Source organism: Morone saxatilis, unplaced genomic scaffold, assembly GCF_004916995.1.
Source record: "Morone saxatilis isolate NCDOM2014 unplaced genomic scaffold, NCSU_SB_2.0 Contig9, whole genome shotgun sequence".
Lineage (NCBI taxonomy): Eukaryota > Metazoa > Chordata > Actinopteri > Moronidae > Morone > Morone saxatilis.
This window is the reverse complement of record NW_023340268.1, coordinates 3760179-3783381: the sequence shown is the minus strand read 5'-3', so window position 1 is coordinate 3783381 and position 23203 is coordinate 3760179. Positions and strand designations below refer to the sequence as shown.

The window sequence follows — 23203 nt, the reverse complement described above, 5'->3', positions numbered from 1 at the left end:
TGTAGATAACAATGTAAATACAAGGCTCATGTAAATCCTAATATGACCTTGTAAATTATAATACTACAGCCCCATGAAGAGATCAATCAAAATATCCATACATTTACATTTCATTTTACAGTTTCATTTCTAATTGAATCAAAAGAACTAAACAAACGCTGGATACATACAGGCCTGTGTTTCTATGGCACCTGAACCTGCAAGAACTGGCCCATGGTCAAACCTAATTTTTGACCCTTGCTGTAAAGAGTACTCTCTTTGAAATGATTTGTACCAATAACCATGTGCTTTTCTCCCCACCCAGCTGCTCCAGAGGTTGTTAGATGACCGCCGGCCGACAGTGGAAATGATCCGAGCTGAGGGAGAGAGGATCGCAGCCACAGCAGACACTCAGGACAGAGAGAAGATTCAAACCCAACTCCAGAGTCTGGCGGAGAGATGGACTGACCTGCTGGACAAGGCTGGTGGCAGGTAAGTCTCCTCTGCAGTACTGAAGGGGGGCTTCGGGGTGGGGGGAATCTGGGTATAAGCTCTGGTGTGTCAACCAACCATCTGCCCTACTGATGGTCTCTAAGTGGATATAAAAATGGAATAAATAGGGAATTTCCTTGTAGCAGTCAATACCGAGGTATCATATTGCTCTCTTATGGTCATCTCTGGCACTTGTGGATGCTCCACACTTCAGAATGACCAATTCTGTCCTTTTTATCCTTTCAAAACACAGATAATATCTCAGAAAGCTAAAAGTTACTTGTCTTGCTGTAAATATGTGGTTTAGGAAAGTAATTGGTGGTGTTCCTCAACAGCATATTATCTTGCGGTTATTTCCTGTTTTCTCGTTTCATGTCTGTGTGGCTCTGTTGAGCACCACCGTACTTAAGGACCGAATAGTATCATTACTATTGGTTTCTGTGGTCTACAAGTCATTTCAGCGGCTCCTCTGTTCACTCGGGAAAGTAATGGCTCTTTTGGGGAAAATGGGTACACACATGCATGCCACACTCACACACTGAAGAGGTTTAATACCTCCGATGCATCTCCTCATGTAAAGTCAGGTCATAATATATATTGTTTACAACACATTCATGCCTGACTACTTGCTGCAAGGCATGATATAAAAACGTCTGTCATGTCTGGGGAATTTATTACATCGTCTAGTATGAACACAAACAGTTTGAACAGAAATTCTGTAAATCTGTGCACACACACACACACACACACACACAATCACTCAACAAATGCATTCGGTATAAGCACATTTAAAGAAAGACGTGTTTTCTCACCCCTTGGCTAAACCTCCCTCTATCTGTATATCTGTCTCAAACACACTGTGTTTATGAAAAAGACTGTGAAAAACAACTGTATGACACAAAATCAGGTCCAAGTTGAACAAAAAAATCTGTGAAAGCAATAAAATCCCAATAAGAGCTCTCCTCATCATCTCCGAACCCTCCCGTCCCTCAGGCAGAGGCAGTTGGAGGAGCTGCAGGTTTTGGCTCTTCAATTCCACGAAGCCCTGGAGCCGCTGGGAGAGTGGCTGAGTGCCACAGAGAGACGCCTGAGCTCCGCCGAGCCCATGGGAACCCAGACGGCCAAGATCACCCAGCAGATCATCAAGCACAAGGTACTGTTTGGCCCCACAGAGACGCTCAACTCATGAGAAGGTTGCAAAGTTCAATTTTTCACCTAAGTCACCTAAATAGCAAGAAATAGCAAGAACTAGAAAAGGTAGGTTGAATTTATGGGAAGATGCTCTTAGTTGTTGACATGCTTGGCAAAGTAAAGTCTAAACATGGAGCATTGTTCATTCAAAAGATCTACAGTTACAGACAAGAAAATACTTGCTGACTTACCTACCTATAAATATTGTTGGTATTCCAGTTTTGCCGTCCCCGTTTGAACTTAAATGTAACATAGAAAATACAGTTCATCTCAGTGTAACTCAGTGGAAAGATGCTGGAAGAGGAAGCACAAGGCAAAAGATCCACAAAGCAATCATTTACAACCCAAACATACCTTTTTACCAGTCCATGTCTTTATCCATGCAGTTTTTATTTTTTTTTTAGTTCTTTTTATGTTTTTCTACTCATCCATTCATTCATTGACATTTATGATTTACTGTTGATCTATGATTTATCATTTGCATGCTCATATTTTAAGTTTTTACCCATCTGTTTTTATTGTTTTGCTGTTCTTTTCTCACTTCCCTTCACCTTCCCCTCAAACACACACACACACATACATCTCCCAGGCGTTCCAAGATGATGTGTCCTCTCGTGAAGCCGAGGTTGACCGCCTCGAGTCCCTCAGCCAATCTCTGACCCCATTAAGCTGCTCGGTTGATCGTGATTGGTTAAGCGAGCGGGTGGGGGTGGTAAGGTCAGGTCACTCGGAACTTGCTGATTGGTGCTCAAGGCGGGCGGGCCTGCTGGAGCAGGCGCTGGCCAACGCTCAGCTGTTTGGCGAGGACGAGGTAGAGGTGCTGAACTGGCTGGCTGAGGTGGCTCAGAGGCTGGCTCAGGTCTCCGTCCAGAGCTACCAGCCTCAGCTGCTGGCCGAGCAGCACAAACACACTCTGGTACGACTTCATGAACACACTGAACCGCAGCTTACTTCTTCCAAAACATGAGAGCAGCAGTTAGTACGTTTATTAGGAAAAAGCTACAGTATACAGTTAGAATTGTACTAATGTAATGAAGAATGAAGTAAAATCTCTTATCTAACATTATATAGATACATCACTAAAATAGCAATCTTTGACATTATATACAGTAGCTATATACGATATATAGTTAAATGACGAACTTGATACACAATGGACCATGAGAGAATTCAGGTAATAATTTCATTCAGTACTGCTGTTATATTAGCCTTTGCCTCACTCGTATAAAGAATAGATATGAAGCACAAACACACTGGTCTAATTATTATTATTTTTTAACAGTTAAATAAAGGATGCACACCTTACTTAGGATTTTTTGTACTTGGAGCCAAAGAAAAAACATCTTTTATCTACATGAGGTTGACTTTCACTTTCTTTCTCACCTCAGTCTCTAAATGAGGAGATTTTGAGCAGGAAGAAGACCGTGGACCAGGCCATCAAGAATGGACAAGCTTTACTTAAACAGACCACAGGTAATCTCACATTCCTTTATCTTCTCCTAAGCTGATGTTTTCTGTCTCCTCCTAAAAGATATGAAATGCAAAAAGTGTTATCCTTGGTCATTTTCCAGTTTGTACTGGAAGGTGTCTGACTGGTATCTTTTATATGTTTTGATGATTAGCAACTAAAATCAATAAAGAAGGCGGTATTCTGTATATTATGAAGCTTATGTTGGGAGATCTTTGGGAGAGAATCACACTAGAAAGAAACTAAAACAGTGTTTTGCTTTAGTTGTTGTAGATTCACATCCAAACCACACATTTTTATATCAGCGGTGAACCAAACTGTAACATCTGGTTTGTGTCTCTCTTCTCATGATATTAGCCATGCTGACTGCTAGCACTATTAGCGAGTTGATTGTTGGTCTACCCCATGAATACACTGTGTGTGTGTACTCTCATATTTGGATAATTAGACAAATGTTGTTGCCATGAGAGGTATGCAGAACTGTCAGCCCTCGGGTACTGAGAGATTTTACAGAACGTGTTTGGAGTGAGTTTTATGAGATACTGTAAGATTTATGACTCAAAAACTGGAGAAGTAAGTTTGCACATAAAAGGAATTTGACTTGGCCTCGACCAGTGGAATGCAGCAAACCTAGCTGTGAAAGATTTATAAATGCATCAGGACAATACACGACCTGACCTGTGTGTCATCCTGCAGGCGAAGAAGTTCTTCTGATCCAGGAAAAGCTGGACGGCATCAAGTCTCGCTACGCTGAGATGACGGCCGGCAGCAGCAAGGCCCTCCGCACCCTGGAGCAGGCCCTGCAGCTGGCCACGCGATTCGCCAGTGCCCATGATGACCTCAACCAATGGCTGGACGGCGTGGAGGCAGAGCTCAACAACATGGAACCTGATGCCACACCCACATACCAGGAACGACAGAAGGTGGGTGGAGTATGAGAGAGATGGTTGCAGTTACAGCTGTGCCACGCTCGTATTAAACATACAGATAAACTGTTTCTTTGTATAATGATTTTATAACAGAAGCGTCACTAAAACTCACATACTTATCCAGCAGCAACCCATTTGTTTGCCCATTAAAACATTCAGGGTTTTGCAGCCAGTTTAATTACAACAGTTACAGTATTTAGATGTCATGGTGTATATGTTTCACTATTTCACATAACACTCATTGCTTCCTGGTGTATTATTAACTCTGGCTGTGAGTCACTTTGTTGAAAATGAATGTTTGGACCAACTATTAATCTATCCGTTGCATCCGTTCTCTTATACATACCACATTTCATAGTTCTGTGTTATAAAGGAGTTGGTTTCAGCTAGGGTTTCTTTAACTGGTCAAGATGCAGTTTTACTTTTGCATTTAGTTTCAGCCATTTGCATCAAGTGACTCCAGCTTTACCAAATGATTGAGTGGGCACTTTAATGGCAGTATGTAACCAAGGTGTTTAGTTGCTAAAACTTTACTTAACTTAATCATCCACATTTTACAAATTGTAAAGATTATTTTTAAAGATGATGTTTCCTGAATAGAAAGGAATTGTACGTATTGTTTGAACAGAACTAATTTGATGACAACTGCCTGTAATGACATTTTCAGCCGTTCCAATATCAACCCACTCACAGTTGAGTTACCATAGAAACATTTATTTCTTGGAACTCAATAACAGTTTGTAAAAGCAATTGAAAAAATTATTGCCATTTAATTTGTTGCTGCCATCCGTTTTTTACTCTACAATGACATTTTCAGCTTTTACCATTTAATGTGCTTTTTACCTCACGTCCACTTGAAAAGCAACGCAACCTCAGGCAGCAGGAAAAAAACCTGGATGCCTTTTAGTCAATTTAATTCAATATTTAAGCAAACATTTTCATTTGATTGCAGCTTTTGTTTTTTTAAAACTAATCCTTCACTTTCACTTTTTTAGGAGCTGAAGAAAGTGTCAGCAGAGAAGCGTCTGGTGTTGGATACGGTGAACGAGGTGGGCAGCGCTCTGCTGGATCTGGTGCCGTGGCGAGCCCGCGAGGGTCTAGACCGCCTGGTCGCTGATGCCAACCAGCGCTACCGTCAGTCTGATGAAACCATCACTCAGCGGGTGCAGCTGGTACAAGCTGCCATCCAGAGGTCACAACAGGTACTGCAAACAGTTCAACCTGAATGCTGAGCTGATTATCTTTTTGAAAATGTCCATTAGATTCGTCTATGTGAGCACTTAAACCGGCTAAACACTAACTCTTTCTTTCAGTATGAAGAGGCAGTAGATGCAGAGCTGGCCTGGGTTGGGGAGACGGAGCGTAAATTGGCATCTCTGGGGCCCCTGAGCCTGGAGCCCGACGTGACAGTTGCCCAGCTGCAAGTGCAGAGGGCCTTCAACATTGACATCATCCGACACAAAGACACTGTGGATCAGCTCCTCAACACCAGAGACGACATCCTGGAAACCTGCAGCGACGCCCAGAAGGACGCACTGATAGTGAGTCACTGATAGAGAATTAAGAGAAAGAGACTGAACATGAGAAATTTAAGTTTTGTGTGTGTTAGTATCAAGTAAGGGATGGCCTTAATGAGGGACACAATGCTTAACTGACAAGTTCCCTATAGAAAGTGTAGCAACTGGATCCTAACACTAACATCTTTGTTTTTCTTTGTCTTCAGGTGAAGACAGATTCTCTCAGTGGTCGTTATGATGCAGTGAGTCAGAGCCATAGTGAACGGTTCTCAGCCCTGGAGCAGGCCCAGGTTTTGGTTGCTCGGTTCTGGGAAACCTACGAGGAACTGGAGCCATGGTTGGGTGAGACTGAAACACTTATCACCCAGCTGCCTCCGCCAGCCATCGACACAGACGCTCTCCGACTCCAACAGGATCAGATGAGGGTAAGAGAGGATAGAAAAATGTTTCTGTTTCAGCTTTCCTCTCATTATTGTCACCAACTAAAATGTGTATATTTCTTCCATGTTTTTAATTTCTTTAACCTTTCACTCCCTCTCCAGCTGCTCAGAGAGTCCATCGCAGAGCACAAGCCTCACATCGACAAGCTGATGAAGATTGGACCTCAGCTGGCCAAGCTCAGCCTCCAGGAGGGGGCGACGGTGACGCAGCGTTACACCGAGGCTGAGAGGCGCTACCTGGCCATCAAAGAGGGCGTCAAAGGTCGTGCAACAACCCTAGACGAGGCAGTGTCCCAGTCTGCACAGGTACGTCGCAGAGGACAAATTGTTAGTGCTCCATTTGGGAAGTTTGTGTTTTAACTGCAGACCTGGGTCTAATTAGTTTTATTGTTTAGTGTACTTTGGTACCAAAAAGTCCGAAGACTTTGACGTGAGTTGTATGAGACTCAGTTCAATAAACTTGAATTACATTTTGTATATAAATTGACCTAATTTGTTAAACTACACACCCAATTTGGCCCAGGTCTGTTTATAGCTTGTTAGTGAGTGTCTGCAGCCCCAGATAAGACGGACTGATGTAATTACTAAGTAGCATGTCTGTGCTTGTTTCTGCTGTTTGCCCTGAACTAAGTGGTAATAAGGATTTATTGTGCAAAGTCATGAGTTCAGTGAAAGATACATTTTATTTTGATTTGCTGTTTTCTGGTCTTATTTCTTTAGTGTGTGTTTTGCATGTTCTACTTTATAAAACGTTTATATCTTATTAGCAAGAGCTTATACATACATCTAGCGGTGTTTAGTCTTGTTTTCACAACAGCAAAATGTACCCAAAACAATATATATATCATTTTATCACACCATATCTTCTTTTTGTGCTAGTTTTTTTAATAGATATTTTACTTTCACTTCATCTCATGAGACATCATTGAATCTCTTGTGTGGCAGAGTGGTGCCTGTTTTACTATATGCATGTCTCTGATTTAACTCATTGTCATGTTTCTCCACCCCTTCAACTCATGTATCGCTCCCTCTCTTCCTCCACCTGCACTTCCACACTGTCCTCATCCCTCACTCCATCCTAAACCACCCACCTCTTTGTCTCTCCTCCCTCATCCTTTAACTTAACCTTAATGTCCCTTATCCTTGCAACCCGACCCATCCCTTGTTCATTGTGGATGTGCTGTGTGTGTTGACCCCCCCAACCCAACCATCATTTTTCTCCATCGTCACTGCTCACTGCACTGATCACCCAGCTGGTAGAGGTAAGATCACTGACTGACAACATCCAACTGACACTCAGGCTGCGCTTACACTACATGATTTGGTCGACTAATAAATTATGTCACAATACTAAGGCATTAATCTTGTACTAGTAAATCACTAATCGAGTACTAATCCTGCCAGACAAAGTGATGATTTATGCAGTCGATTTATCTTAAATGGTAAAAGTTGTCTGGTTTATTACTGATTAGAAATTACTGTGCTCTGATGAAACCACAGCTTGATATAATTGTCCAAACCAAAGACTGTATATAAAGATGCACGACGTGTCTCCACTTCCTCCCACTGTACGTAATGAAGCTACAATATCTTGATTACGGGCGCTGCCATCTTGTTCTGGTAAAATCATTTGGAGCCAGAGTCTCTGTTATTGGGGTTGGCTCCATGGTATCGAGGCCATAGACCCGGCCGGCTCAATCACTGTCCATCATGACATGAACCCCCCCTTTTTATAGCATCAGATTAAAACCAAATTTATCAGAGAAATGAACACTTGAACATACATCTGTGTGAGAAGAACTACTTAAAATGACAGAAACCATCTTTGGGAACATTTGATTTCACATGTACTTTTTTGGTCCATGTCCCATCCGCTGACATGGAGGGGGCGGGCTTTATAACCTGTTGACCTATATTCCAACCAACCACGAGGGGGCGATCAAGATGTTTTGGCTCCACTTTTGAAAAGCTGTCATGTCATCCATCTATATATACAGTCAATGTGTGTCCGCCCACCCTGAGTGACAATAAAAATGAATTAAATCTGTTGGGGAAATGTCCCTTTTGTGTGGGTTCATAGACTTAAATTAAGCCTAGTCTAAAACTGAGAAGTTTTCCAGTAAAGCCTAGGCTAGGTTTGATTTAGGTCCTTGAAACCAGTCATAGCTGTCCTTTTGCTAGATGAGATTTGTTGTGTTCCCCTCAGAGGCAAAAGCCCATCAACTCACTAGAAACTGTACCAACTTTGCTCTTATCCTTAGAGTCCTTTAGAGTGGACTGAACTTTGTGGATTAGCAGCTCCCTTTTGTGTGGTAGATCAAGTCCAGATTTGTCTGAGTTACACGACCTGGATGACATGCTGAAGGTGCAATATTGAGATATTCGACACTGTAAAAGAACTATAAGCCTGTTCTATGTCCCGTATTGAAATCTGATATAACATTTATAATAAAAGTTGATGCAGTGTGCCACAGATGGCTGACCACCCACATAATATCTCAGTATTTTCTCACTTTCAAAATGTCACCCAGCTATCAAAAACCCAAACCCGGCCCCCTCAACACACTCTGTCCTCCTCCTCCTCATTATACTTTCTTCCAACTCTCCTTCCGTCCCCAGTTTCATGACAAGATGGACCCCCTGCTGGAGACCCTGGAGGGGGCGGTCCAGCGGCTACGGCAGCCTCCCTCTGTGGCAGCGGAGGTGGAGAAGATCAGGGAGCAGCTGGCGGAGCACCGAGCCCAGGGGCTGGAGCTAGACAAACTGCTGCCAAGCTTCTCTGCCCTCTGCGCCCGTGGAGAGGAGCTCATCGGACGAGCAGCTCACGACGATCCCGCCGCTCAGGGTGAGTGGCTGTGATGTGTCTGACAGTGAATGACAGTCAAATGACATACAGGCAGACAGGACACGCAGTTCATGTGTTAAACACGGTGATGGGTTTGTATTTGATGTTATTGTATTTAAAAGATTATGGTTTTTGATAAATCATTAATGAACCACTTGTTCTATGCATTGATGAGCTGCTGCACATGTAGCCAGCAGTTAAAGAGGAAAACTTCTTGAATTTCTCCCACAGGGGATCAGTAAAGGAACATCTTATCTTATCTTGCAATACATTAATTGGGTTAATAAAATGGCTACCTACTGGACAGCTAAATCACTAAATAACTGTTTTGTTTGGCTATGATAATACTGGCTATAAATGGAACAAAACATTACACAGTCAAACAGTAGATAGTTTAAGTGTTTAAAGGGCATCCGGAATTGCATAACAGCTTCTGTAATCTGGGTGAAAAATAATAAAATCTTATTTTGGGCTCCAGTCCAACTGGCTCACTGACTGAACAATCAACTGGCCAAAGTAAGTCACTTTTTCCCTGGCATAAAGCCAGCGAGCAGACCTTATCAAATCTTGAAATAGAACAGATTCAGCCGTGAAGCTTGCATATTTCTTCCAACGCCACCACATGGTGGGACAAAACACACACATGCCTCTTTGTTATGTTGCATTCTGAGGAACTCTGTGCTTTGATACCCTCCAGCCCTCCACGCTTCTTTGAAATGAAAGGGCTCAGTGTGCAAAGATAGTGGGAGTGGACTAATGAAAGACTTAACTTATCAGGACTGGACACTAGATGGAAAAATGCAAACAAAGAAAACATTATTCCTCCTCTTGAAATTATCTGAAATAGATTAGGCTACAATGCTAAAGAAAGACCTAGAACTATTTTCCAGTATGCTCAGTGATATCCCACCAACTTTTCTCGACCAGCCTGTTCAAAATCTGACTCCTCTCCCCCTCACTCCTCCAGCCGTTCGCTCCCGCCTCCTGCGCCTGCGCTCCCTGTGGGATGAGATCCGGCAGCGAGCCGAGGAGAGGGAGGGGAAGCTGAACGACGTCTTGGACCTGGCCGGGAAGTTCTGGGCTGACGTGGCGGCGCTACTGAGCACTCTCAGAGACTCCCAGGATATAGTGAAAGAGCTGGAGGACCCTGGCGTCGACCCCTCGCTCATCAAACAACAAATTGAGGCTGCTGAGGTGAGTGGGAGAGAGTGAATGGTGATAACAGGCAGACGAGAGGAAGAGAAGAGCTATTAGAAATGGTAGCTGGTAGAAATGCAGTTTGTAGTGTAGTTTTTTTATTCTAAACAACTCAATATGATGTCTCTCTACCCTTTCTCTAGGCCATTAAGGCAGAGACGGATGGTCTGAGGGAGGAGCTGGAGTTTGTCAGGACCCTCGGAGCTGACCTTATCTTTGCCTGTGGAGAAACGGAGAAACCTGAAGTCAAGAAGACCATTGATGAGGTAAGAAATGAAATGAAATGGCCACCATTTGCTTCTGTAAAGATGAAAATAAGGAGTTTTGTAGAGCTCTATTACATGTTGACACACTGACATAATTCCTTTGTCTTCCCGTGTTTGTCCCAGATGAATGCTGCCTGGGAGGGTCTGAACCGGACCTGGAGAGAGAGGATGGAGAGGCTGGAGGAGGCCATGACAGCGTCTGTGCAGTATCAGGACGCACTGCAGGTTTGTACATCAGAGTTAACTGGGCCTTTATTTAGCAAGATTAAATTAATGGATAAACCTTCCTCTTTAAATGTAAGATAAACCAATGAGTCATAAAACACTTTTACTTAGAAGCAAACTATATGTTCTTTAGCTAGTGTTTTAGTAATATAATGGTGTCACCTTTGCACTAAATTAAACATGGTAACACGTAGTAACTGTGATCCTGTTGATGTTGGGTACTGTCAGCTTTTCATCTTTTAAGTAAAGCTTTTAAGTATTTTTTCTCTCTCATTTCCAGTCTATGTTTGACTACCTGGACAATGCAGTGATCAAGCTGTGCGACATGTCGACTGTGGGAACTGATCTGGGAACTGTCAAACAGCAGATTGAAGAGCTCAAGGTTGGCAAAAGAGTCTAATTTTCCTAAATCAGTTATTCATTAGCACATTTTAAGCATTAAACATTGCATCCATTGCAAGATTTGCTGTAAAATCCATAAGAATATTATATATTAAATATATTAAATGTGATTCCTTGAATCGTTTAAAACATTTTTTAGATAACTTATGATAATATGTGTATCAATAACTAACAAAACACTCTTCTCTCCTTACTTTACCGCTCTCTCCTCCTCTCATCCCTCCGTTCACTCTGAGCAGCAGTACAAGGTGGAGGTTTACCAGCAGCAGATTGACATGGAGAAGCTCTGCCACCAGGGGGAGCTGCTGTTAAAGAAGGTGTCAGACCAGACAGACAGAGACATGATCCAGGAGCCTCTGACCGAGCTCCGACATCTCTGGGACAACCTGGGGGATAAAATCACCCAAAGACAGGTAATGAAACCACATGAGGCTGAAGAGTAGTCCCTGACAAACACACTGAAACTAAAGCTGTTCCAGGGAGACATTATTCTGTAGCTGACCTCCAGCTCTTACTCCACTGTTTCCCTTGGGAGTTGACATTGTTGGTCTTTGTTGGCATTCTGGAGGGTTGCATGTATTTGACAGCTGCTTTTCATTACAGTCCAAATATTTTAGTTTTTATTTTTAAACCCAAATTTCTGTGTTTCTTCCACCACAGCACAAGCTGGAGGCTGCCCTGCTGGCCCTGGGTCAGTTCCAACATGCCCTGTCTGAGCTGCAGGCCTGGCTGAACCACACACACACCACTTTGGACACACAGCGACCCATCAGCTCGGACCCCAAGGCCATTGAAATCGAGCTGGCTAAACACCATGTATGTGTCCGTTCTTTACAAACTAAAAAAAAAAAGAGACTTCTCATCTGTTTCTTTATCTTGTGACTTTTCCCTCTTGGCCAGGTTGACATTGTAAATTAACCTGTTTGAAGAAAGGCTGAATTTGCTGTCACTTTATTGGCTGGTGATACTTTGTTTGTGCTTATGAAACCCGGCCATGTCCTGTAGCCCTAATGTGGTTTCTTTTCTTCTCTTTGGAGAGCCACACACAATAAACTGTTGGCCTCCAGTGTTATTTTAATCTTCAAACCCTTCTGTTCAGCTGTGCTCTTGCTTGTACTACTTGTTGAATCTTAACATTCAAATCTAATCCTCTGAATTCTTTCTCCCATCTCTCTGTCCTAGGTTTTGCGTAATGACGTGCTATCCCATCATGCCACGGTGGAGACTGTGAACGGTGCTGGCACTGAGCTACTGGAGTCCTCTCCTGGCGACGAGGCCAGCCACCTGAGGGACCAGCTGGATCATCTCAACCAGAGCTGGGACAGTCTATTGCTCAAGACTCAGGAGCGGCAGAAGCTACTGGAGGCCGCCCTGCAACAGGTAAAGAAAATATAAAACAGCTATAGTGGTATTATTTTCATATCTTAATGTACAGCTAAAATAATGACCTTCTACCTGTTTCTCCCCCTCTCTTGCCTGTTTCTGTGTAGGCTGAAGGTTTCCATGGCGAGCTGGAGGAGTTCCTCCAGTGGCTGAGGAGGACGGAGAGCCAGCTGTCTGCCGCCAAGCCAACAGGCGGTCTCCCTGAAACAGCCAGGGAGCAGCTACAGCAACACATGGTAACAGAGAATCACATCATACTTTTATGCCCAGAGTATCAAACACAATACACAGAATTACACCCTAGAGCCTGTAATGGTAGAGTTTATAGACATTTATGCCTCTTCTGCTTCTTTTGGCATTGAGCTTGCAAGAATTGTTTGGAAATCACACAAATTAACAAAGGTCAGCTGCAAGGAGAGAACTTATTGTAGAACAAACATTCTGTTATAAAGTAAGCCAGTGTTGTCATGTTCATTGTTTAAGGTGTGACTGTTTTCTGCTGTTATAAGCACTTGTTAAACCAAAAACAAATTATGTGTAAAGGTAACAACTGCACAAGTACATAAAGATTTTTACTACAAAAGTATTGAGCAGATGCTCACAGTATTGGCTTACACGTGCTCTCCTATTTACCCATGAGACACATGGTATCTGGTGACTATGAAACTTTAGTAGCTTTAATTGTCCTAAACCAGCCAGTGAAACACAACAGGGCTCACCTTTTAGCGAGACCGTCAGTTCACATTTGTGTCTTCTCTTTTCTGCAGGAGCTTCAGGCTCAACTGACCCAGCGCGGAGAACAGTACCACCGCCTGCTGGATCAAGGAGAGTCCATGCTGCTGGCTCGTGGAGGAGAGGAAGCAGGACCCGGTACCACCCAGACCCAGCAGAACCTGGGCATGCTGCAGAACAAGTGGGCAAGCCTCAACACCAAGATGGACGACCGCAGGGTAAGACGTGTTTTATTTCTCTGTTCTTGACTTCTATTATCTTGTCTGTCTGTCTATGAATCTTAAAATGTCCTCATAGTGATCATTTGCACTTATTACTTTAGTTTTTGTCTGAGTCGTCACTGTTACTGATTTGTTGTTAAATGTCAAATCTGAACTTTCCAGGCAAAGTTGGATGAGGCCGTTTCCTTGGCAACAGGTTTCCAAACATCCCTGCAAGACACCATCAACTGGCTGACCCAGGCTGAACAGACCCTGAACATGGCCCAACCCCCAAGCCTCATACTGGACACTGTCCTTTTCCAGATTGATGAGCACAAGGTACAGAACATACTACACTTACTAAACACAGTTAAGATGTCTGTTTTACTCAGATATTTAAGGTTATTATGTAAACATTTGACTATTGTCATCAAACCTTTTGTCTAATTCGTTCTGCACCCTTGTGTGTGTCTGCCCAGGTATTTGTGAACGAGGTCAATACCCACAGAGAGCAGGTCCTAGCTCTGGAGAAGGCCGGCTCTCAGCTTCGCTTTGCCAGCCTGAAGCAGGATGTAGTTCTCATCAAAAACCTGCTGCTCAGCGTCCAGGCCCGCTGGGACAAGCTGGTCCAGAGGTCACTGGACCGCGGTCGTCACCTCGATGAGGCCCGCAAACGTGCCAAACAGGTACTGAACTGATAGAAGGGTAATTGTTGTTGTCCCATAAGGACCAAAGGCACACTGTGGAGACACTGACAACATGAAAACTAGTTGAGATTTCCATTAAATGTAATGTTTATATAGTTCAATATAATATATATTAGTTGTGTTGTAGAAATGGCAAGGACATGAATTGCATGTATGTAAGAATATCAAACTGTAACTCTGTAACTCTCTTTCTTCAGTTCCACGAGGCCTGGAGGAAGCTGACAGACTGGCTAGAAGAAGCCGAGAAAAGACTGGACTCAGAGCTGGAGATCTCCAACGAGCCAGACAGGATCAAAGTCCAACTGGCCAAACACAAGGTACCGTAGGCAATTTTATATGCACACAAGTATAGAGAAAAGGTCAGTATTACCAGATCCTCTCTACAAATCTCCTTCGTTCCCTCCCTTTTCCTGCCTGTCCAGGAGTTTCAGAAAGCGCTGGGGTCGAAGCAGCCTGTTTACGACACAACAGTGAGGTCTGGGAAGGCCATGAGGGACAAGGCTCAGCTGCCTGCAGACACCCAGAAAATGGACCACCTGGTGGGAGAGGTCCGCGACAAGTGGGACACCGTCTGCGGCAAAAGCGTGGAGAGGTAAAGAGGATGAACGATGGACAATGAAACTGGCTTTTCCAACACTGCAGATGTGACATATGGAACATGAGATGTGGTAATTGACTGCTATTTGTCTTCTCTCCTCCATCCAGACAACACAAGCTGGAGGAAGCTCTGCTGTTCTCAGGCCAGTTTGCAGAGGCTCTCCAGGCCCTGGTGGACTGGTTGTACCGGGTAGAGCCCCAGCTGGCTGAAGACCAGCCCGTCCATGGAGATCTGGATCTGGTGTCCAACCTCATGGACTCACATAAGGTGTGTGCACTAAACAGAACTGTATAAAAATGTGATAAATACCCTTTAAGTCTGACACCACACGCACCTGCCGTGTCCTGCTTTCATATACTGTCTTATGTCTGAACCTGCAGACTTTCCAAAAAGAGCTGGGGAAGAGAACCAGCAGTGTTCAGGCTCTGAAACGCTCAGCCAGGGACCTTATGGATACCGGCCGCGATGACACGGCATGGGTCAAAGTTCAGCTTCAGGAGCTCAGCAACCGCTGGGATACAGTGTGCGCCCTTTCGGTCACAAAGCAAACGCGCCTACAGCTCGCCCTCAAACAGGTCAGAGAAAAAGTTGCCCTGATTTTTCCATAAACATCAAACCTGGTCAACAAATAATGCACAGGCATCATTAAAGACCGCTCTGTCTCCTCTCCAACTCCTTTTCTCCATCAGGCGGAGGAGTTTCGTACAGCGGTGCAGGTGCTTCTGGAGTGGCTCTCTGAGGCGGAGCAGACGCTTCGTTTCCGCGGCGTCCTTCCTGAAGAGGCAGAGACTCTTCAAGCGCTGCTGCACACGCATCGAGACTTCATGGGCACCGTGGAGGAAAAGAGGGCGGATGTCAACAAGGCTGCCGGCATGGGAGAGGGCATCCTGACTGTTTGTCACCCTGACTCCATCACCACCATCAAACACTGGATCACCATCATCAGGGCACGCTTCGAGGAGGTGAGGAATAGTAATTATTTAACTTTTAGGTTAAATATTGTATTTTATTGACCTGTTAATCTTTATTTAACTAGCGACATATTATAAATAGAGTCATATGACAATAACATGATGAAAACAAGATAGAAATATCTAATGTTAATCAACCCGTTTGCTCTATAGGTGCTGACATGGGCCAAACAGCACGAGCAGCGGCTTGAGACGGCTCTTACTGAGGTGCTCAACAACGCCAACCTGCTGGAGGAGCTGTTGTCATGGCTACAGTGGGCTGAGACCACATTGATCCAGAGAGACACTGAGCCGCTTCCCCAGGACATCACACAACTCAAAACACTCATCACAGAACACCAGGTGCATCCCCCCCCCCCCCCCCGGCTTCACTGACTCATCAGATGTTTGCTCCCAAACGTAGTTTTGGGTATTTCAGTGCAAATGTGCCTGTGTGTACTGTCCATTAACAGTCCAACTTTGCTTACTCGCTGCTGGGGTTTGTTGTTCTCAGATGTTTATGGAGGAGATGACGAGGAAACAGCCAGATGTCGACAAAGTAACGAAGACCTACAAAAGGAAACCGGCTGAGGCTCCCAGCAGCCTGGCTGAGAGGAGAGGAGCTCGTAAGTCACCTGTGTTTACCCTTTAATGGACAAATATTATCGTCTCCCTCGCTTTTTTACGATAGCCCGAGTGCACGTTAGAATCTTACAAATCTGTGACCGAGAGGATCTGTTAACTCTTTGCTTTGTCTGCAGGCAAACACCAGCAACAACAGCAGCAGCAGCAGCAGCAGCAGCAGGCGGCCATGCAGGTCTCTGGAGGAAACCCGCGACTCAACCAGCTCTGTGCCAGGTGGCAGCAAGTTTGGCTGCTGGCTCTTGACCGCCAGCGCAAACTCAACGATGGTCTGGACAGACTGGAGGAGGTACAGGTTTACATTTAGATAAGATCCCAATATAGACAGTTTGCTGGTCAATGACAGCTCTGACTTTGTACAGATAATTGGCCGCAACTTGACTCTAATTAAACTTTCAGATTCAGTTCTTTCTGTCACTGTACATTCACTCTGCATCATCTATTTTCAGCTCAAAGAGTTTGCCAACTTTGACTTTGATGTGTGGAGGAAAAAGTACATGCGCTGGATGAACCACAAGAAGTCCCGTGTTATGGACTTCTTCAGACGCATTGACAAGGACCAAGATGGAAAGATCACACGGCAGGAGTTCATCGACGGCATCCTGGCATCAAGTAGGTTATTGGTTGACGACGTGTTTGGTTAACTTTTGACAGTTATGAAGACATGAAATGATTTATGACATTCTTGTCTGTGCAGAGTTTCCCACCAGTAAGCTGGAGATGACAGCGGTGGCAGACATCTTTGACAGAGATGGAGACGGTTACATCGACTACTATGAGTTTGTTGCTGCTCTGCACCCCAACAAAGACGCCTACAGACCCACCACCGACGCTGATAAGATAGAGGACGAGGTAAGGAAACACTAACATAGGCCTCGTCATGGCCTGATGCCTGTTAGCAGTCTGAATGCATCCACTGATGTTTGTTTGTTTGTTTGTTGTGCAGGTGACTCGGCAGGTGGCCCAGTGTAAATGTGCCAAGAGGTTCCAAGTGGAGCAGATAGGAGAGAACAAATACCGGGTAAGTCCTGCTCAGGCTTTGGTTCAGTTTAACACTATTTATAGGATAAGCTATAAACTGTAATGTATAGTTATAATATAACATAGGAAATGCTAATGTTCATTGCAGTTGTAATTGTTAACAGACGTGGCTCAAAGGGGGTTTGCAAATAATTCTTGGCTGTTTTAGTAACAACTGTCACGTATTACAGATTAATTTGTAGTTAAGTAACACTTAAGTCAGCAGTACTTGACCTGTATGTGCTGTTCTAAACACTGAAGTCTAGGAGTCAGATTTGTTCTGACAGCTAAAATGTAATTATCAATACTATAACAAATAAAACAACTTCCTATTTAGTCCATAGTTCTTGTTCTTTACTTGTAATTAAACTGAAATTGCCAAGAGTTACTTTACAAACCCTGTTTGACCCGGTCCCGTTTCATTATTAACTGCCTGTGTCTTCACTTGTCCAGCAGGCACCGATTAACTTTTCAACATAACTTCACAGCATTTCTCTTGTGTGTCCATCTCACATCATGATCTCATGGTGTATTTATAAGTGTGTTAATTGCCTGTATCATAACATGTCATTACATGTCATTACATGTCATGTTAACGATGTGTCATTATAACACTGATATAACATCTCACAGCCCTCCAGGATTGTCAGCTGAGCCTCGTTTTTCCATCACCAAAGCATTAATAAAAGCGTGTAAATGTGAGCGTATAGACACACTCTGGGCTGCTGGGTGTGAAAGAGCCAGAGCTGATTTACAAGCAACGGCTGTCAGCTGGTTTTATTCAAACTTAACTATGAAAGAAACCAAATGAGCCAGACTCAGAGGTAATTTGGTCTGGTAGGACTCATATTCACCCATTTGTTCGTGCTGTTTTCCTTTTTTAAACACCAGAAAAAGAAAAAAAAACAGCCGCAGGGTGCCTTGTTATTAAATCTGTCTGTCTACTGTGGCGTTCTTTCCCTGATTAAGAAGGAACTAAAAACATAAAAAGACATTAAGATGATGAAATAGAGCCATTTTGTAGGATTATGAAAGTAGTGATTTAACAGTGATGTTAATGGTTCCCCCAGCAGTCTGTGTGTATATATGCAGCATTTTACAGCAGTCATAAACCAACACTTTTGACAGCTTTCAGTAGCACTTAACTGGATCGTCCATCACTACCTCCGCTACAGAGTGTGTGTCCACTCCATCATTACCCACTGGGTAATGATATCTAGTGTCTGACTGCTGGACACTGGGGATACTAATAGTACACCTGTTTGTTTTTGTCTGTCTTTGCTTGTGTTTGTGTCTGGCTTCACTTTTCTTCACTGTCCCCGTCTTCACCTCCATCTTACCATTTATAAACTGCATTCTTACAGCGCTGCCGTAACACCCACAGGATGTCCACTGCCATCTTTTTGCTTACACAACTAATTCTGAGCTCAAATAACAGAAACACACAATGACATTTAACCGATTGAGTACCAGCTCTTTGAAGATCCTGTACACAAATAAATGGTATCCATTCATACATTATAAACCTCAGTTATCAGTACATGTTGTTTCACTCTTGCTCTGTTTCTTTCTCCTTGTGTTCCCGTGCTCCGTGTCTACTGGATTTATTATAGTTCTTCCTCGGAAACCAGGTAAAGTGACTGCCACTGTTGTGATTGGACGTGTGAAATCTGCTTCCTGATTCTCCACCAATGGAGTGCTGAGTTCTTTCTGCTTTCACACACTTACAACAAAGAATTAGTTAGTCTTTGTAACTTTATAATAAATAATGATTGGAGAAATAAAAGGACACTGAAAAGAAGAAGCACTCCATTGTGGCTTTGCAACGTGTAAGCAGGTTTCATCCTCCAGTTTTGTTCCTGCTGTGATTTGTTTGGTGTTGAGAGTGACAAATTGCACAATGTGAAGTAGGCGACAGTGACATGGCTGAAGTGGTAATTAGTGGTTAGGTGATATATAGTGTGCTTTGGACAGAATCTGGGAAGCAAATCAAGCTGCTTGGAGAGAGATCCAGAAAAAATCCTTCTGTGCTGGTATCGCTTTGGAGTTCTGCTTTGCTCGGTGGTTTGAACAATTTCTGAAATAGACTGAAAACACAGCAGTGATTTGTCCCGTAAACGATAAGGCTCAGATTTGGGTGGCTGGGTGAACTGGGCTGAGAATGAGCAGCTTTAGTTCTATCAGTGCATGTTGTTTCTGCCATTGCATGGAGTAGAACAGATCAGCTTTTCAGATTTTGGTACATTGGCTGCTCAGTGTGACGCTGTGAATCATTTAAAACTCATCAATCAGCATATAAATGATCATTTCCCTCACTGACTTTGTCTTCTTCTTTTTCTGTTTCCCTCACTCTCTCCCTTTGTCTTTCCTATTTCTACATTTTAATTTCATCTACCTCCTCTCGTCTGTTTTCTATTACGTTCACTTATCTCTTTCCCTCTTTTCTCCTCATTTCTCTTCGTCCCCTCTGCCTTTGTTTTTTTCTCCTCCTCCTCAGTTCGGTGACTCTCAGCAGCTGCGTCTGGTGAGGATTTTGCGCAGCACGGTGATGGTGAGAGTCGGAGGTGGCTGGATGGCTCTGGACGAGTTCCTGGTCAAAAATGATCCATGCAGAGGTGAGTGGTGTATATTCTCATACAGGCATCTCTCTCAAAAACACACAAGTACAGATTATCCAACGCGCACAAACACACACACACACACATTAGCATACCTTCTTTCTCCTCCTCTGTCTCACTCTTTCATTCACATGCATTCACTAGAGCTCGACCAATGCTGGGTTTTGTAACTGATGCGTTTTTAAATGTCAAATGTTTTGAAAATGATCTCCTAAATTTATGAATTGGGAAGATAAGATGGATATTATACAGTTGAAAAATAAACATGTCAAAAAGACTAACAACAAACAGTAAACTTCACTTTAAAAAAAGTATCAATAAGGATTATAAACCACAATTTATTGAAGTTGAGATAAACCAAATGTTTGTATCATACGTGTAATATGAATATAAACGCAACGTGTATAAACTTTTTGAAAAGAAATGAGGAACTAATAAATTATACAGAACATTAATAAATATTAAACAATGTGTGGGGGCGCCCGGTTAACTCAGTTGGTAGAGCTGGCGACCCATGTATGGAATTGCTGCAGCAGCCCAGGTTCGAATCCGACCTGTGGCCCTTTGCTGCGTGTCATCCCCTCTCTCTCTCCCCCCCTTTCCTGTCTGTCTTCAGGTATCTACAGAGTGACTAAGTTCATCTTTACTTATTTATTATTATATAATTTATCTGTTCCTCCTGTTACCCTTATCTTTGACACTTCTTTTTTAAGAATAAAGAATAGAAACCATGCTGATATCTGCATAAAAGGACTGAAAACTGGGCCAATTTAATATCCAGGTAATCGACACTGTAAGACTGTTTAGGTTGGATTGTTCAGGTGTTTTTGTGGCCCAAAAATATTATTTTTTATATTTATATATAGTTAGTATTTTTATGATATTATATATATTATATATTAATATATATTATATATAAATAATATTATATCAATAATATATATATATATTTAAAAATTATATATATATATAACTGTTATATATATATATTTATATATATATATAATTTATTATATATTATATATATATAAATATATATATTAATATATATATAATATATATATATATATATATATAGTTATATATATATATATAAAAAATATATATATATATATAATCATTTTCCATACACAAACATTTTGAGCTATTAAGTCCAATAAAGTAAAAAATGCGTAAAATTTTCAAGCCTTTTGTGTGTGCAGAGTGTCACTGACTTCCTCTGTCAGGCTCTAAAATGCACAAGCCTGAAAAACTGGAGCAATTTTAATTAGAATATATGGGTCGAATATCGGTCAGACGGCGGATAATATCGGTCGAGCTCTAGCAGGAACACAAACACACTCTCTTACAACTCAAAAGCAACCCTCATGCATCGAGTTCCTGACACTTACACCCCCAAGCATACGTGCATAACACAGATCAAAGGAGTTACAGTGGAGGAAAACACACCGACCAAACTGACTCAAGTTTGTCAAGTTGTCTGTCAGCAGGTGGTGCGGTGAAACGCTGCCTCGTCTCACTTCTCTCTCCAGTGTTTCCGTCGGGTGCCGTCTACAGTCGGTGTCTTTGTTTCTCCCTCCATCTCTTATTCCTAAAATCTCTCCGTTCCCTCTGAGCCCGTCCTCTGTCAGCCCTCAAGAAGTTTATCATCTTATCTCGTCACGTTTTATTTCTGTATATACACGGTCGATTCTCTCTCTTCCTCTCTCTCTCTTCAGACTCTGTCCTGTCTTAATTTATTTCATTCTATTTTAAATTAAACAGTAGTATTGCATGATGCATGGTCCTCAGTTCTCTCCCTCTTCCTCCCCCTCTCTTCCTCCCTCCCTCCCTTTTTCTCTTTCCCCAGTGCAACATCCAGGACTTAAGATTCTCCGCTCCGATTCCAGTAGCTCCATCTCATCTCGTATAGGTTGGACTTCTCCTCTATCTCTCTAACTGCCTGTCTTTTCTCCGCCCCGTCTTTATTTTTTATATCCCTCCTGGACTCTCTCTTCCAGATTTCTTCTTATTTCTCTCTGTTTTTTCTGTTCTTGTTTCTCTACCATTATCTTTATCTTCTTCTTCTTCTTCGGTTTGTTGGTTTGGCCTTGTTGCTGTGCCTTGCTGACTGTGGTCACCTGACTAACGTTATGTCTCCCCACTGTTACTGCTCTTCCTCTCTCCTGACCTCCCTCCCCGGCTGTCGCCACTTACGCAAGCTCTGATATCTTGACCTGTTTTTTGTTGTTTTTAAAAAAAAAAAACCATTACAGGGGTCACGGACACTCGTCTGGACCCCCGTCGGCCGGCTGTGTGTTAAGAGTGTTTCCAAGAAGTGATATCTTTGTGTGTGTGTGTGAGACTCTCTTCATTCCACCATGAGCATGCTGTTTTTTCACATTGTCTCTTGTGTCTCTCAGTGACAGTCACTCCTGGCTATTTCTGCTGCCGAGGTATCTACACTTCCTCTCTCTGTTCCTCTGTCACTCCATCTCTTTCACTCTCCATCCATTCATCCGTCCGTCCAGCTGTCAGTCTCCATCTTTAACCACAGCTTTCCTTTGTGTATATATGCAGAAATGTATAAATATATATATGTGTGTGTGTGTGTGTGTGTGTGTGTGCCGTTTTTTACTGCGGTCAGGTTTGTTTGTTTAGGCATTGATGTCAGTCTTGTCTGTGTGCCACATGTTTGCGTCATGCTTTCCTCACTCACAGCAAAGCAGGATTTGGCCAACCCCTGGTCTTTATATTTTATTTTATTCTATTCTTTAAGTACTTTTTTTTTTTTTTTTAATATTATGAATTAGATGGCCAAATTTTACCAGGTAAGCTGATAAAAGAAGATTCTCGCCAGAAAACATACTTATAAAACTTTAGAACTTAAATTAAAAATATTGTTGTGTATTCATGTTAGAATGAACACGGCTTACATATGCATCTTCTTTTAGTTATTTATTTAGCCAAAATTAAAAAAGTAAAAATTCTTGTGATTTAAGTGTAAAGACACAGTGAGTGTCTAAGACCTGGGCGTGGCCAGCCTGGGTTTCTAATAACGCTGGCTCCCAACGCGGCTCCTTTTTAAATGTGATGGCTGGTTGGTGGGAGACACAATTACAGGGTGCACCTGGCTGGTTGGCGTTGAGGGGGGACGTAATTGCAGGGTGCACCCGTTTAATTGACTGGCCTTGCTATTCGGTTGCTAGGGACGATGAGCCCATGAGGCTAGGAGTTGCATTGCTGCTACGGCTAGCTGCAGCCCTCTTCTCCTCCCTCTTTCTCTTATTTTTTTTAAAATCATCTTAAACTATTTTTCACTCCTTTCATTTATTTTCTCTTCCATGCTTCCTCTCTGAATCTATCTTTCATGTCTCCTCTTATTCTTTTATGTATTTTTTGTTCTCTCTCTTTCTCTCTCTC

At 42.8% G+C, this 23203-nt stretch overlaps 1 protein-coding gene across 1 annotated transcript in view; it reads left to right on the top strand.

The window, feature by feature from the left end:
* Window positions 1-23203, top strand: part of macf1a (microtubule actin crosslinking factor 1a) — a gene marked incomplete in the record, with an annotated part of 123316 nt that overhangs the window by 96386 nt on the left and 3727 nt on the right. Inside the window, 36 exon segments of the mRNA XM_035681896.1 lie at window positions 305-471; window positions 1465-1624; window positions 2252-2578; window positions 3051-3135; window positions 3827-4053; window positions 5055-5261; window positions 5373-5600; window positions 5783-6001; window positions 6119-6322; window positions 7270-7278; window positions 8636-8861; window positions 9829-10055; window positions 10202-10324; window positions 10448-10549; window positions 10830-10931; window positions 11191-11364; window positions 11612-11767; window positions 12134-12331; window positions 12442-12570; window positions 13102-13284; window positions 13450-13605; window positions 13746-13952; window positions 14171-14290; window positions 14396-14565; window positions 14679-14838; window positions 14952-15146; window positions 15261-15533; window positions 15696-15884; window positions 16036-16147; window positions 16283-16452; window positions 16613-16775; window positions 16861-17015; window positions 17110-17184; window positions 18797-18814; window positions 19681-19798; window positions 21651-21713. Coding sequence (XP_035537789.1) covers window positions 305-471; window positions 1465-1624; window positions 2252-2578; window positions 3051-3135; window positions 3827-4053; window positions 5055-5261; window positions 5373-5600; window positions 5783-6001; window positions 6119-6322; window positions 7270-7278; window positions 8636-8861; window positions 9829-10055; window positions 10202-10324; window positions 10448-10549; window positions 10830-10931; window positions 11191-11364; window positions 11612-11767; window positions 12134-12331; window positions 12442-12570; window positions 13102-13284; window positions 13450-13605; window positions 13746-13952; window positions 14171-14290; window positions 14396-14565; window positions 14679-14838; window positions 14952-15146; window positions 15261-15533; window positions 15696-15884; window positions 16036-16147; window positions 16283-16452; window positions 16613-16775; window positions 16861-17015; window positions 17110-17184; window positions 18797-18814; window positions 19681-19798; window positions 21651-21713 — 5797 coding nt within the window.